Below are 15,029 nucleotides of genomic sequence, written 5' to 3'. Positions count from 1 at the left end.
AGCAGATTCAACAAGGTTTTACCACCAGCTGAGTCTAAAGGGCTCTTCAAGACAAACTCATTTCTCCACTGTTTTTACAATATGAGGTGTACAAGAGACTGCATAGGAGGAAGAACATGGATAGGGACTAGGAAGAAAGCTTTCCCCTGGGGCAGGAAGGAGTTACATTCTTCTCTTGGAATTTCAGGTACCAAGGCATTAGTAATAGTACAAACTAAGTATTTCATATGAGCATGTACTTTAGGAATGTGCTTATGAATACAGAAGCAGCGAGAGTAATTTTAAACAATCTGTAACTGCAACATACCCTGACACAAACCAGAAATATGAAACTTACCCTTATTACTATATAAACACAAACTACATAAACATCATTCCTATTTGTCCCAGCTGAAAGCTAGTGAGGAAGTACAAGGTGGCTCATGAATAAAGGGGGCATAGCTGGTTCTTTAACTGATCCACTCACACTGCTACCAGAACAGCAAACCACCTGAGGACTGCCTCACATTGCACAAGCCATGACCAGCTCCCAGAACTATTCCATTTGCCAGGTGCTTCAGAACACCCAAACCAAATGAATTACAATTAAAACCAAAGTCCTCCCTCACTCCCTGTCCTGACTCAGGTGATTGCTCAGAGGTGTGTATTAGCAGTTCCTTTCACTGCAAGCATTCACTGCAGCAAGGAAATTGCTTATCATTTAATACAACTGCTTTGTGTATTTATCCATTGGGACAGGAACAGGGAAGTTGTAATGTTGCTGCAGAACTTACTTCTCCAGTACCGGTGGAATTACTAATTCAGGACGCATCAGTGCAAGGTTCTGCAGGGCTTGGGCAGCCTCCAGGCTCCCAGTTTTACTAAACATAGCCAGGAGAACAGGTTGAATAATGCATTCTACAAAGTCTGTAACATCCTGGTCAGTAAGTTTGTGACTCTCAGGCACAGGAGTTAACCACGTCATCTTCTTGTAGCGCTCACGATGCAGCCTTCTCACAACACCACTGGGTAACCTCTGCAGCAGCTTCATCAGTTTGTTCTGTTGAATACACAAGAAATGCTGTTCAGTTACTTGGCAGTAGCAGAGTCTGAGCTGCTAAATGTACAACAGAAATAGTAAAGCCAATATCTTGAAATTACATGACTGCAATAAAAGGAAGCTCTGAAGAGCTCTAAAACACAATGTTTGCAGCTTGTCATTAAACTTCAGTTCCCAAAATATTAGGAATTATGCTGCCAGCACCATGCCTTATGATTTAAAAGATCATGAAAAACACATACAAAGGTTATAGTCAGGAATTAACATTACCTACCAATAGTTTTGGGACATCTCTGAGAGCATTCTCTGCATATTCACATGTAAACAAGTATGCTATTCTAGCACAAGCCAGCTCCTTTGGCACTGCTTTGGCCAGCCCTGCTATTTTAATCTGTACTTTCCACCAGCTATCAGAAGGAGATTCTTACTAGCAGAATACTCTGCTAGCTGCACCATCAGAGAGTTATACTTCATCAGACAGGATATGCATTGAAAATCTTTTTTCCTTTATTTAGATTTTGCTAACTTGGAGATAGCAGGTCAGTAATACAGAAGCTATGTCACACAAGTAACACCGATGCTGTGTATCACTCTCCTTTAATGTGCTGGCTTCTTTTTCCCAATTATCTGTGAATTAGATGTCTAGTTTAGGCTTCTGAACCGCATCTGGGTTAGACATTTGAAGAATACCCGCATTAGCTGTGGTCCTGATATCAAGCAAAAGTATGATTTGAATGACAGTACAATCACATCTTGAAAATGAAGCCTCAATATATATCCAACCAACAGACAATCCAGCAGCTGAAGCACATAATGCATCTATCAACATGTTTGAAGTGACAGGTTTGACTGTCAAAATTACAGCCAAAGTTATTGTCTTGACATGCAAAGAACTCACCAGCCAGCGTCCATTATTTGAAGGATGGTAGAAAGAGGCAATGCTATTGAACAAGCCAGACAGGTGCTTTTGCACTAGTTTACTCGGTCCACCCTGTAACAAATAAACCACAGTATTTTATTACATGGAACAAGTTAAATGAACAGTTAACACAGTAGTACAAGGTACAAGTGAGCACCCTCACTTACCACAGTCATATCTCAAAGCATCAAATCACAGCAGCAAATCCCTTCCCTTCCCCACCCTCAGCTCAGCACTAAGGAGCAATTTCTCCCCATCACATCAGATGAGATTCACCCCTAAAAGAGTGATTCAGTTGTTCAGCTGCCAGTAGCACTGGCAGCTGTGGATACACACTTGGAATGTGGATAACATCCATCTCCAGAATGGCACAGACATTTCCATCAGCTAAACAGAACAAACACTCATCTTAAACACATACTTCCTTAAAGCTCTGCATTAGGTTTTGCTTCCCTTCACGAAAAGGCTACTAACCATCATGGCTGTGATCCACATCACTGCATGCCCTACATCATAAGCATTTGTCAGGAATCTTGGAACAACAACTTGGTTGCTTCCCACTGGAAGATTTAAACTCCTCAGAATTCTGGTAAAAATCTGAAAAGACAAAAAAAAAAAAACCACATTGGCATAAATTACTTGATAGATTTATTACTTCCTGAATGATTTACTTTATGAATTTATGCCACAGAACTGGCATAAATTAAGTTTTCTCATCAAAAGGTGTTTAGTGGTTTGGGGGTTTAAACAACATAAATGCTATAAATCTCAGAAAAAGCTGAAGACTCAAAAGGTCACACAGACTATTTATCAGAGGAATACCACTAAGAGCCATTTCCACAGTAACAAGGTATTAGTTATACAATCAGATAGCACTACCATAGTAAGCTATGCTGTTGCATCAGTTTGGTTTTGAGTCAGGTGATAACAGCAGCAACTTCCAGTGCTGCCTGGTACAAAAGGATGCTCAAATCTTCCCATCTTAAACTTAGGTCTTCAAATGAATGTACTTAATTTGAAAGAATGGCGCACTGAAATGTAAGATCCATATAGGGAATATGAATGCTTCTTAGCACAGGAACACTGGAGACTTAAAGCAAACAAGGTAACTCCATAAAATGAGGAATATTACCTTTGGTACATATGGATCCCAGTCTATGTATCCGATGTTGTCAGTGGCCAAGCGAGCAAACAGATTTACTAGATGCTGAAAACAACCATAAAAGAAATATTTATTAGAATTATAATAAAAGATTCAGAAACCCCTCAATCTACTTTGCAGGTGCAAGAGAAAAGCTACCCATGGCACTACAGTGCTTGTAAAGGGAGATTTCACTCCATCAGGAGCCACCAATGCCATCTTCCACAATGCATCAGAATTCCTGTCTTCAGGAGTCCAACTCATCACACACCTGAGCACTTACAAAACAGGTAATTGTGATCTCAGTTCTGGCAGAGGCAGCCTGCCAGAACATATACCCCTACCTCTTCTATATATATATATATATATATATATATTCAAGACATATATATATATATATTTTTTTTTTTTTTAATGTAAAGACGTATTAAAAGTACTTCTACAAGGTACACTCACGCTCTCCCTTTCCCCATGCTCTGTGAATTAACATGAAAGGCAGAATGCATTCGCTACCGTTTAAATTCTCAACCATTTATTGCTAGAGCAACTCTGAAGAACAGTAGATGAACAACAGACAAACTTGAGCTATACACTGTCAAAGAGTTTAGCTTTTGCTAAGAAACATCTTTCCCCCTTTTGAGCCTTCCAGGGTAACTCTGAGCTGGAGCAGCTTAGCAAGAACCTATGATTGCCAATTCATGTCATGGTGCTTCCTCATTACTAGAGCACTCTCATGTGAGCTCAATGTGGACACTGGCCTAAAACAGCTATATATATTTATATATAGCCAGTGAAGAAAATTCAACCAACACTGTTTCCTTCTGCAGGACCCATCCTACTTAAAGCATGCTTGCCTGTGCTGATGGCTGTCACATCTGTAAGCTTTGGTTTACACACATCTGTGGCTTGTAAAGGTCACAGTCATTAGCTGTCAGAGGGGACAGCAGTATGTGACTGTGAAGAATTAGATACTCCATTGCCAGAGGACAGTCTCATAAGTTCAGAAGGGAACTGAAAAATGTCCTCAGGAAAGAGTTATCAGGACTGAACGAAAAGGAGATAAAGTCTGACTCTCATAGCCTGATTGTGAGGAAACACATAATCCACCAACACTCCTTTTATGAGCTTGTCCAAATAGAGAAATACCTCTTAGGTCTCCAAGAGCCTTGATACTTCTATCAGTACCTTGAAGCCATGGCAAAGCCAAAAGGAACTGCCTTAAACAATCCTGCCTTATTCAGAGACAGATATTCACAGAAGAATATCACAGTTCACCTCTCAGTCTGAAGGACACGATAGCTTTGGAAAACCCACAAATTCAGGTCAGGACAGTCACATCTGACACAGCCTGGAGACAAGTGTTACATTTAAATTATCTACCTTTTAAATTATCTACCTTATCTACCTTTTTGATACGGGAAATACCCACTGAAAAAATCTCTTACCATGCACAAAGGCAACTGATTCTATAGCTCCTCTTCAAACAGCAAGTCCAGCTCTGCCAAAGCAAGCTGAGGAAAAGCTTGCAGCATAGAGAGGCTTAAATTGAATTGCACAGTCAGAACCCATATGTCTCATTTTCTGCATCCAAGCCTGATGCAGTGAACATGCCTGCTCTTAAGATGCAGAGCAGACAGCAAAGGAAACAAGAAGTGAAAGCTTTGGGGGAAAAAATAAAGTTGTTGTGAGCAAACTGTCAGAGCACAGTGGAAGAGAGAAAAAATATCAAGAGACAGCTTATGAAAGAGTGTTGATGATTATCTGTTAGACCATTTGACAGAGACAAACCAAATCATGGTATTAAAGTGCAGGCTGTCATCTTCCTGTCAGAAAGAGTAGATGGAATTGGGGGGTTCTGGAGAGCCAGCAGAAAGATGCAATGTCTACAGACAATCTCAAATAGAGCTTTGGCAATTATCCTGTTCCAATCTGGACACTTGTCAACTGTTGGAGCAAAGACTGCCTGCCTTCTTTTGCAATGGAACACAACTCAAACCAGGAAGACCTACACACAAACCTTCTCACAAAGAAACTGAGGTTTTGGAAATTAGGTTTCTCCAAAGACACTGAGAAGCGTATATCAGCAGGAGATCAGTAAGAGGAGCAGATGGTCCATGAGCTTATGTTCATGCTGAGTATAGGAAAAAATGTGGTCATATGCCAAGTTTCACTGCAATAAAGCCAAGGCACAGGTCAGCTGCAACAGTAGCACCTAAGCTAAGAATGAGACTTGATTTTCTTTTCCAAGTTTGTATCCATAAGACACACAGTAAAAGACAGACAAGTACATGGTAAATTATTTTACTTGAAAGAAATAGCCCAGTGGTATTTTTGGGCAAGAGGAATACAGGTTCTTTAGTGTATTTAAAATAAAGATGACAACAACTAACTGCAGTCAAGGCAAAGCACTGCTACTCAAAAATAGGGATTATGAAAGATCCATTAAGATATAAAAGACAGGACTTTACAGAATTCTAACTTACAGAAATCACAACAGCATATTGCACCATCGTAAGCACTAACAGTCAGTCTTGAAAATGCCCACATTCCCAAGGCTGAGAAGAAAAGCTGCCCGAGCTCACCATTAAACACTGCTCACCAAGCACAAGCACACTCTCATTTAGTCAGCCAGTAATTGCTCGCTAACAATCATGAAGTTACTGTCTCTGTTTGTTTGTGCTAGTTACAGCAGATGGAAAACAACAATCCATTATATCACTGTTGGACTTCAATGCCTTGCAAACGAGTGGTAGGATCGTGTAAATGCATTTCATCTAGTGTAGGCAAAAGGTAAATACTTACCCCTTCCCATTGGGGAAGGTTCTGAACTGACACCCAAAGGCCTATAAATTCATCAAACCAGAGCCTGCAAGAGAACAGAATCAAAGTAACTGTAATGTTGTGGAAGCAGCTCCCTCACTGGGTTTATCCCTCACTTTGCCAAGTAACTGCAAGAACTCACCTGCCCCTCAACTCATTCAACATGAACAGGGATCAGCACTGACAGGCTTGTTTTGTTTCAGTCACTTTGTTTCTCACAGCATCCCCTCTACCCGCAAATCTGATCCTGAGTTTCAGTGTCTGCTTCTTTTACCTCTCCTCTTCTCATTTTTTTTTGAACCCTTCCTTTCACATAAGTGTTCCACCAGCAGTTTCCTTATCTACATCAGTTTCACCACTTCATTACACGTTGCCATCCCAACGAAGGTAAAACAGATGAAAATAAATCACACTTCTTTTCTCTCTACCTTGAAATCTAAAACTTGACACTTGTGACCATTGGTCAGCAGGGACAAGAGCTTCTATTCTGAATTCACCTGAAGCCAATGATGCAAACCCTCCATACCAGTCCCCCAAATTACAGGTATAAACTATATTCACCCCCTTTCTTGAAGTTTTCAGTAGACCTATGCCATGAATGTACTTTTAACCTCACAGCCTAAGTAATCTCTAAATGCACTAAACACCACTGGCTTACACTTTGAAGTTCAATAGTTCTACCTTAAAGATGACCCAGATACTGTCCTGCCCTGTTGAAGTTTCTCCTTTAATTCTGAAACTCATTTCCTGTAGCTCTCATAGAATTCCAGACTAGTTTGGGACGGAAGGGACCTTAAAGCTCATCCAGTTCCAACCCCTGCCACGGGCAGGGACACCTTCCACTAGAGCAGCTTGCTCCAAGCAAGCCCCATCCAGCCTGGCCTTGAACACTGCCAGGGATGGGGCAGCCACAGCTGCTTCCTTATACTGAATCTAAATCTTGCCTCTGGCAGGTTAAAGCCATTCCCCCTTGTCCTGTCACTACATGCCCTTGTAAAAAGCCTCTCTCAAGGTTTCCTGTAGGCCCCCTTTAGGTACTGGTAGACTGTTTTAAGGTCTCCTCTGAGTCTTCTGTTCTCCAGGCTTCTCTTCTGTCTCACATTTCCAAATCTTGACAGTGAACAGAAGACCTCTACCTCCAGTTCCATATTTGTATTAAGAGCTGTACTTCATTCTACATAAAGAACTCATTGGAACCTAGCCCAAATTAAATAAAAGGTAGGACTTAAAGCTCTGTTATGGTTAATGAGTTTTACTTGTGAGACTATTCCTTCAGGATTAAAAGTGCACTTAATTCAATTTAGCTTGCTTTGCTGTATACCCTGTGCTTTACCCTAGAGAAGAACTCCTCTGAGAACAGACACTACACAATTCCCCCCAGGTTACTTTCACAAAAGAATGCTGACAGAATGTCTTGAATTCCTTCCAACAATGCTCTTAAAAGCCACCATTCATTTTGCTGGTTGACTTCAAGCCATCCTGTAAAAGATCATCAGTTGCATTTGCAACAGAATACTACAACAGACACTTGATTGCACTTACTTGAAACCCTTCTGGTGAAGGGCAGGAGGAAGGGTTGTGGGTAGGAATAGCTCGAAGTAGGTAATAGCCTTTTGCATGGTAACATCAAAAGGACACATTAAAGGCCTCCATTCATCCAGCATCTCTGCAGTGGCATCTTCTGGAAAATACCTGAAAGCAAGGAAACCACTGGGCTTGGCTTGAAAATTTGGGTATTCTTAAAGCATATTTAAAACTATTTACTAATCTGTCATAAATCTTAGCTCCCAGAAAGAGCATGTGTCCAGGGGCAATAGACAGGCAGTCCTCCACCCCTCAACCTTCACAGAGCACAGAGTTAAGAGCAAGGCCACAACGTGCATCATTCAAGAACACATATGTAAGAAGGATCTGGCCTTGTTGAACCAGATAAGGTTCTGTGGAATGCAAAACCATTTCAATGTGAAGGCTGGTCAGAAAAATCAAACAACCACCATTCACATTTGATGCAATATGGAAAAAAGATTACTTAAGGCATGAGGAATATTTATGGGAGCATTAGAAGAATGCTGGTTATTTAATTTCTTTAAAAATCCCCTAAATATCCAAGCACTGCAGTATTTAAAATGCACACCAGATGCAACTGTTTATACAACAGAACTATTGCAGTTGATATGGGGCCAACTGGAAGCACCATCATTAGTGCCCCAACCTTAAGTTAGAATTCTCAGGAGACAAACATCACATTTTCCTTTTTAAAACACTGCTTCAGTGACTTCCACATTCATACCAGCTACCAGAAAAATAGACACTGGAAATAAGGGGGTTTATTTAGCTACAAAACCACACATATCTGGGAGAAGTGTTAAGGTTGTTTTATCCTTATGCTTCTCATACTAGCAGTGTGTGTTTAGAACAGCAACTCCCACTGGGCTGTTCAACAGAGTAGCATCAGTGCATGGAGCAACTGCTCCCATGAAAGCGGAAGATAACTACAAAAGGTTGTACAGCCACTACTAAATAAGAGACTAAGTCTCTGCATCTCTGCTGTATCCTAAGCTGTGAGCAAAGTCAGTGCAGAGAGCACTGGCTCAGGCACACATACTCCCAGTGAACACAACAGCACAAAAGGGCAAAGGCAGTGGTGGCCTTATCTAGTGATACATGGCTTAACTATTAACAGATTGTCCACCAAAGGTGTTCAAAAGCAAAACCAAACCACCTTACACTTTGTTTAGATATTATAACATAGAACGTGCCTGTCACTATTTTCAATTTAAGCAACCTAAAACCTGGGGTATTGATCATCCACAATGCAGTAAACCTGAAAAGCCTCTACCCTTCACCAAAACCTCCTTAAATGAATTGGGACATCAGCCAGGGAATGACTTGAGTTTAAAACCAAAAAACCCACCCTACTTTTCTGCCCCTCTTAATAATATTAAGGATGCAGGCTTTAAACCCCCCCAAACACCACACACTTACGGTCTGCAGCTCTTCACCAGTGTTTTCAGAACGCTTTCTACAGAACTGAAACAAGAAAGATAACATCAGGGATGGTATGTTACCTAATTTCAGTGACAGCAGAAAAACAACCATTTGCTGATTTCTCCCTCAAGAGATTAAGATAATGTTGATGCAATTAGATGTCCTCTGTGAACATGCAGTAGCTAACTGCCTTCTACACAGACTTTATCACAATGACTCAAATTGCTCTGTTAAACTCCCAGTCCTACTTTTCATACACTGCTTTTGTATTTAATGCAGTTAAGTGATAAGTGAAGAATTGTTATCATTTATTATAAGTAATATCCTGCATTTCATCCATGAACAACCAGCAGAGCAAGGTAACTCCTCGGGGAAGTTGAAAACACAAACAGGAAAACTGGGTTTAGGGACTTAATAAATATGTGCAAGATAAATAAAGGCAACAGACTTCAGAAAGCTGTTGTTATTATACTCCAAACACATATCTGCCTTTTCAATCTGGTTTTGGGGTTTGTCCAGTGGTTCTAAGAAAGAGAAGTGAACTATCTGTAAATCACTGGTTATTTCATTAGTTTCTCTCTAACTGCTGGTTTTAAAAGGGTTTTCATCCATTGCAAGGAAACTTGTCTGAGATAACGTTTGAACACAAACTGCCACAGGATGCCAACAATCACTTCGAACAGATTAAACCTCACAACACACTCAAAGAATAAAAGGGAGGGGAGGAGAGAGATCCATCAGTGGAACCACAAAGGTGGCAAATTGTCACATTCTTCACATTTTCTCTTTATTACAAGACAAGCGTCAGACTGCACTTTTACCAAAAACGGTTCCCTGAATGAACAAGAAAGATTCTGGCAGAAGAACTTGCTACATCTTCTAGATACACTTTCTGTACTTCTAATAGAAAAATTGCATCCTTCAGCTCATCATCAAAACCTACCATACAGAACCGCTACTGTCATCAGAAAAAGATGATGCAGATGGATCATCTTTAGAATTCCCCCAAAGATCAGCTTAGGTCAATTCATTCTGAGACACAGCAGCACTGGGCATGCACACACTCTCCCTCTAGTCCCATACAAAACAAACTGACCCCATACAAGCCAGGAGAACTGTAAAATGGATAAACCACCATTTCCCTCCAATACGTCAACACTCAATGCAAGCCAGCACAAGCCCACTCAGCCTTCACATCACCACTTCAGCTCAAGCACTGCTCCAGGAGATGAAAAGTTCTTTATGTTTTATGCAACAGTGACCAAGTAAATCCATGGCCTCTCCCAGAATGAAAAGTCTGAGCTGACTGACAGCTTCTAAAATATGACCAGGAATAGCCAACCATTCATTAGAGAGAAATGAGATCAGACTCTGCAAGAAGCTCATCAGGATTCTGGATTAAAGTGAATACTGTTCTTGAGAGTTAGGAAACAGATAAGGGTTGTTCCAAGAGGAGATAAACAGAGCATGAACCAGCACATTCCTTAAGAGCATTAAAGATTAACATGAAAAATGCTTGTGTGGCCAAACAAGAAAGCCACCCCTGTTCTATCACACACCACTGGAGGAAACTGTGACTAAGGAGAACCTGAAGGACACAGGAGTTCTAAGAAACACCAATGCCAGAGATCAACAAATGTTTCTAATTCACAAGTTTTCAGTCAGATCCCAGCATGTGTTTGTGGAAGAGAGCAAAGGAGAAAGATTGGAAGGGATATTCCATCCCTGGCAGTGCTCAAGGCCAGGCTGGATGGGGCTTGGAGCAAGCTGTTCTAGTGGAAGGTGTCCCTGCCTGTGGCAGAGGTTGGAACTGGATGAGCTTTAAGGTTCTTTCCAACCCAAACCATTCCATGATTCTATGTCCCCGACTGTCTTCTGATCACAAATTTAGAATGGAAGCTAGAAAGAAACAAACAGCAGCAATTTCGTACTTACAGAAACTTCCATTCAAGACACACCTGAACTACAGACCAAGTACAGAAGACATCTTGTACAACTCCCATTTGATGACTACTAGTTAGACAGGGACAGGACAATATAGCTGGGAAGAAGAGGCTGCTGGTTACTGGCTTCATTATCACTTTGAACACACTCAGACCTTTTAGTAGTGGCTCCTGCTCCACTCTTGGTTAGACTTTCTGTGTACCTGTTACTGCTGAAGTGCTCACAAAGATCTACAGTCATCACACACAAACTTGTGTCTGAAATCCAACACTAAACCAGCCAGGAAACAAGAGAGCACAACAGCAAACAAAGATATACATAAACCACACGGGACTGCATCAACCTGCTGTGGTTTGTACTCCTGTTCAGGTATTTAATGTTGACCACTTGGATAAGGTATTAAAACCTTTGTAATAGGGAGATAATGAAGTTACATACATGGGAAGGTATCTCCTATTAGTAACTGAAGAGGAAAATGTCTCCTGCCATTGACTTTGTTTTTAGTTCCTGCTTATTACCTGAAGTATTATTAGATCATTATTATCATCTTGCCACATGGATATATTAAAAAGCATCAGCAATACTATTAACCCCTATCACCAGTTATCATTTTGGCACTACATGTTCATTTTCTTCTTTCAGGAAGGATATGACCATATTAATTTGAAAATGCAAGGTTTACCTTCATTTTCAAGGAGAAACATGTTTCAGTTAAAACAACACATAAACTGACACTGTTGTGACTATTCCATTATTGAAAAGCAGTAAAAACACTGTTTCCAGGTTTTCAGGACACATTCTAGCCCTGTGGTGGACACTCAGACACACAAGAGCTTAAATTAAGACAATGAAAGAGCAACCAGCTGTACTCTCACTAATAGTTTCAGTGACTTCCTAACTGCAGTGAGCCAAATATCAGTGTCTCATTGGATTAGTACAGCTACATACTTCTTCCTAAAAGCCCCCAAACAAAGCAAACCAACAGCAAGTCCACTCCACTTCTACCAGCGCTCTGTATTTATATATCCACTAAATCTGATAGGGTTTTTGCTGCAAAAATTCACAGTCAGCTCTGCCAATAGACAAACTCTGCTTCACACTCCACAGCTACAAGGTTGTTGCTGGGTGGACTTTCCAGACCCTATTACCTCACTGCTAAAGCACTTTCCATGATTTCATCGTTTTTAATAGTAAGGTACACTGCCTCTGTGACATGCACTCCTACAGCAAAGCTCATTCTGGCCACATTCAGACCCAGTGATTATTCAAATGTCAATTTTCCCTTCCATTTGACCCTCAGAATAGATATGCTGGTTAAATTAGTTAGATGTAGCCACTGTATCAGCCACTTGACACACGCTGTATCTTGGTCCCCATTAGAAAGGTTGACATACAGTGCGACATTCTCATAAACAGTGGTGTCATGTTAACATCGGTTTTCCAATACAATTATTTATGCAGGAAATGACACTTGTGTGGCAAGTGTTACGATTGAACAGAACATGCACAAGATGACACATCGGCCAGAGCTGAACAGAACAAAAAGTCTTTCTTACCACCTATGTAATACATTAAGCACAAATGTTTTAGGTGAAGACAAGCCTGGTCGATATGAACTGAATGTAAAAAAAAAAAAAAAACAAAACACAAAAATAAGAGAAAATTGAAACAGTTGTTAATTGAACAGCTCTAAATCAAATCAATCAGCTTGGAAAAGTCTCACTTGATTTGCACCAAAAAGATATCCCTGAGAATTGATGTTAAAAAGGATAAGCACCGTATGAGAAGAAATCGCACTGCATATTCAGATGGAGTGGGTGCTATCTATGCAGTTAATAAAAGCTGCATACTGCAGATGGACCACCACAACCAATACCTTCCTCCCAGATTAACCTCCCTTTCCCTCTTGGAAAAGCCCCCTTCCCACTACATGGGCATCACACACTGGACCCCAGCCCCACAGAGCAAAGTAAGCAGCTTCCCAAGGTGTTGACACATGCCTAGAAGGAACCAACTAAAAAAGGTTCTGCTCTTCTGGGTTTTCACTTACAAGTAGTACCTACAGTGAGCAAAATAGTGCAATTGAGCAGAATTATTCTTTCAGCTATGTAGCCATCAGAGAAAATTATCATGAAATGCTCTAGTAACAAGTTACAAGGCTACAACATGTATTTTCTGTTTGTGTCACTGATCAGCAACAAGACCTTCCACTCAGCAGAAGCAATCAGTGGTGGTACTTCAACATCCCTGGGCAGAAAGGGATGATTTTTAAAGCAGGTATTTTCACCTTCATTTCTTTACATGAAGTTTCCATTCAAACAAGCATCATAAGTTCTCCATGTCATATCTTTTACAGTCTGGAATGTGTAGAGCAAGACCTTCTCTAGTTGGAATTATTAGGAAATGTGGGGAGTTTGACAGATGGGGAGGGACTGGCAGCACAAAGAAAGAACAGAAACAAGTTTTCATTTTAAAATCAGTCAAACATTTGTAACATTCTGAACTGGGTCAAAAATGATTTGTCCATATCATCACTTTGAAAATCTGTGTATGTATTTTCTGTAAAAAGTACTTCACTTCCCTTTCTGTGTGCACAAACTTACACACAGATTCCAGGTACTAGCAATGATTACAGCACATATATTCTAAGAACAGTACCACTTACCTTTTTCCAAAACTCCTATTGTGTTATAAACTGGAACAGCAGAATTTAACTTGACTATTTGTGCCAGCTTTGGCTGGGCTAGAGTTAATTTTCTCTGTAATAGCTGGCATGTTGTGGATTCCTGCTAAAAGCAGTGCTGATAACCCAGGGATGCCTTTGTTATCACTGAGCAGTGCTTACACAGAGCTAAGGCCTTTTCTGCTCACCCCACAGGAGCTGGTGGTGCACAAGGAGTTGAGACAGGACACAGCCAGGACAGCTGATCCCAACTGATCCAAGGGATGTTCCAGACCATAAGATGTCATGCTCAGAATATAAAGATGGGGGAAGAAGGAAGTGGTGGCACATTCAGAGTGATAGCATTTGTCTTCCCAAGTCACTATGATGCTTTCCTGGGGATGGTTGAGTACCTGCCTGACCATGGGAAGCGGTGAATGATGGATTCCTTGTTTTGCTCTGCTTGTGTGTGGCTTTTGCTTTCCCTCTTCAACTGTCTTTATCTCAACCCATGAGCTTTCTCACTTTTACCCTTCTGATTCTCTTCCCATCTCCTCAGGAGGCAATGAGGGAGCAGCTGTGTGAGGCTCAGCTGCAACTAGGGTTAAACCACAATAACATAAAAAAACCCCGAACATCAAATCTGTTAAACTGTGAGATATCATCCTAAAACATGAAGACCCCATTTCATTCAGAAATTAACTCAATCACATTAATGAAGACAGAAACATCATCACAAACAGTTCACTGGCATAAGGATAGACATGATTTAGTTCAGTCTTGCACAATATCACTGAAATATACTTCATGAAAATAGAATCAAAATATTTACTGTGTATCAAGTTCCAACTATTAAAAGCAAATTACAAAGTACTTGAAAGCATTACAGGTACTTATAGCTTATCAAATGTTTTAAAATGCAAACTTACTTGGGAAACCAATTCAATCCAAGGTTTTCTGTTTTGGAGTATAATATTCTTTCTAACATTTCATAAAGTGGTCTCCATGGCAATTCCAAATCATCCCTGGAAAGCAGCTCTTTTTTCCTAATAGAAAACAAACCCACAACAAGCACATTCACATGAACACTCTGTGCATCAGAATGTCCCAGGTCACTGCTCTGAACCATGCTTAGCTTCTGTGCTTGGCACAAGCTTCAGCAGAGTGAGGCCAGAAAGCAGCTGGCCACTTGCAGTATTTCTGCAACCACAGAAGCTGTCAAGACCTTCAGGATAACTCTAAGTGAAACAAACATCATCACGTTGTAAGACACGTCTTTATGTTCTCCCTACTTGAGATTCAACCTGAACAATTGCCTCTCTAACAGGGGGAAAAAAAACTGACATTCTTTCAATTCCACTCCTAAAGCTTAGAAGAGGGAAAGGTGTTTGCATAATGAGAAATCCTTTTAACCAACATCATCTGTACAGGGGATGACCATGTGAAGTAATAGAACATACTATTACATTAAGGCCAGGTTGGACAGGGCTTGGAGCAAGCTGCTCTAGCGGAAGGT

At 40.7% G+C, this 15,029-nt stretch overlaps 1 protein-coding gene across 6 annotated transcripts in view; it reads right to left on the bottom strand.

Annotated features, from left to right (window-relative positions):
• PSME4 (proteasome activator subunit 4) overlaps positions 1 to 15,029 on the bottom strand; it is a 60,712-nt gene that overhangs the window by 37,496 nt on the left and 8,187 nt on the right. For 5 of the 6 annotated variants that reach the window (XR_013956546.1, XR_013956547.1, XM_080614884.1 and 2 more), the window contains exons 3-10: positions 14,443 to 14,559; positions 8,905 to 8,949; positions 7,462 to 7,611; positions 5,902 to 5,965; positions 3,091 to 3,165; positions 2,433 to 2,555; positions 1,938 to 2,030; positions 774 to 1,039 (exon numbers count right to left, since the gene is read on the bottom strand). Coding sequence is in view for 4 of the 6 variants with exons in the window: in XM_080614884.1 (XP_080471010.1) it covers positions 774 to 1,039; positions 1,938 to 2,030; positions 2,433 to 2,555; positions 3,091 to 3,165; positions 5,902 to 5,965; positions 7,462 to 7,611; positions 8,905 to 8,949; positions 14,443 to 14,559 (933 nt within the window). In the remaining 2 variants the exon portion in view is untranslated. The remainder of the gene's footprint in view (positions 1 to 773; positions 1,040 to 1,937; positions 2,031 to 2,432; positions 2,556 to 3,090; positions 3,166 to 5,901; positions 5,966 to 7,461; positions 7,612 to 8,904; positions 8,950 to 14,442; positions 14,560 to 15,029) is intronic. The other variant, XM_080614887.1, reaches the window with a different exon arrangement.

Source organism: Psittacula echo (genome assembly GCF_963264785.1).
Source record: "Psittacula echo genome assembly, chromosome: 4".
In the NCBI taxonomy this organism is placed as follows: Eukaryota; Metazoa; Chordata; class Aves; order Psittaciformes; family Psittacidae; genus Psittacula; species Psittacula echo.
The sequence above is the reverse complement of the archived record's forward strand: the minus strand, read 5'-3'. Positions and strand labels throughout refer to the sequence as shown.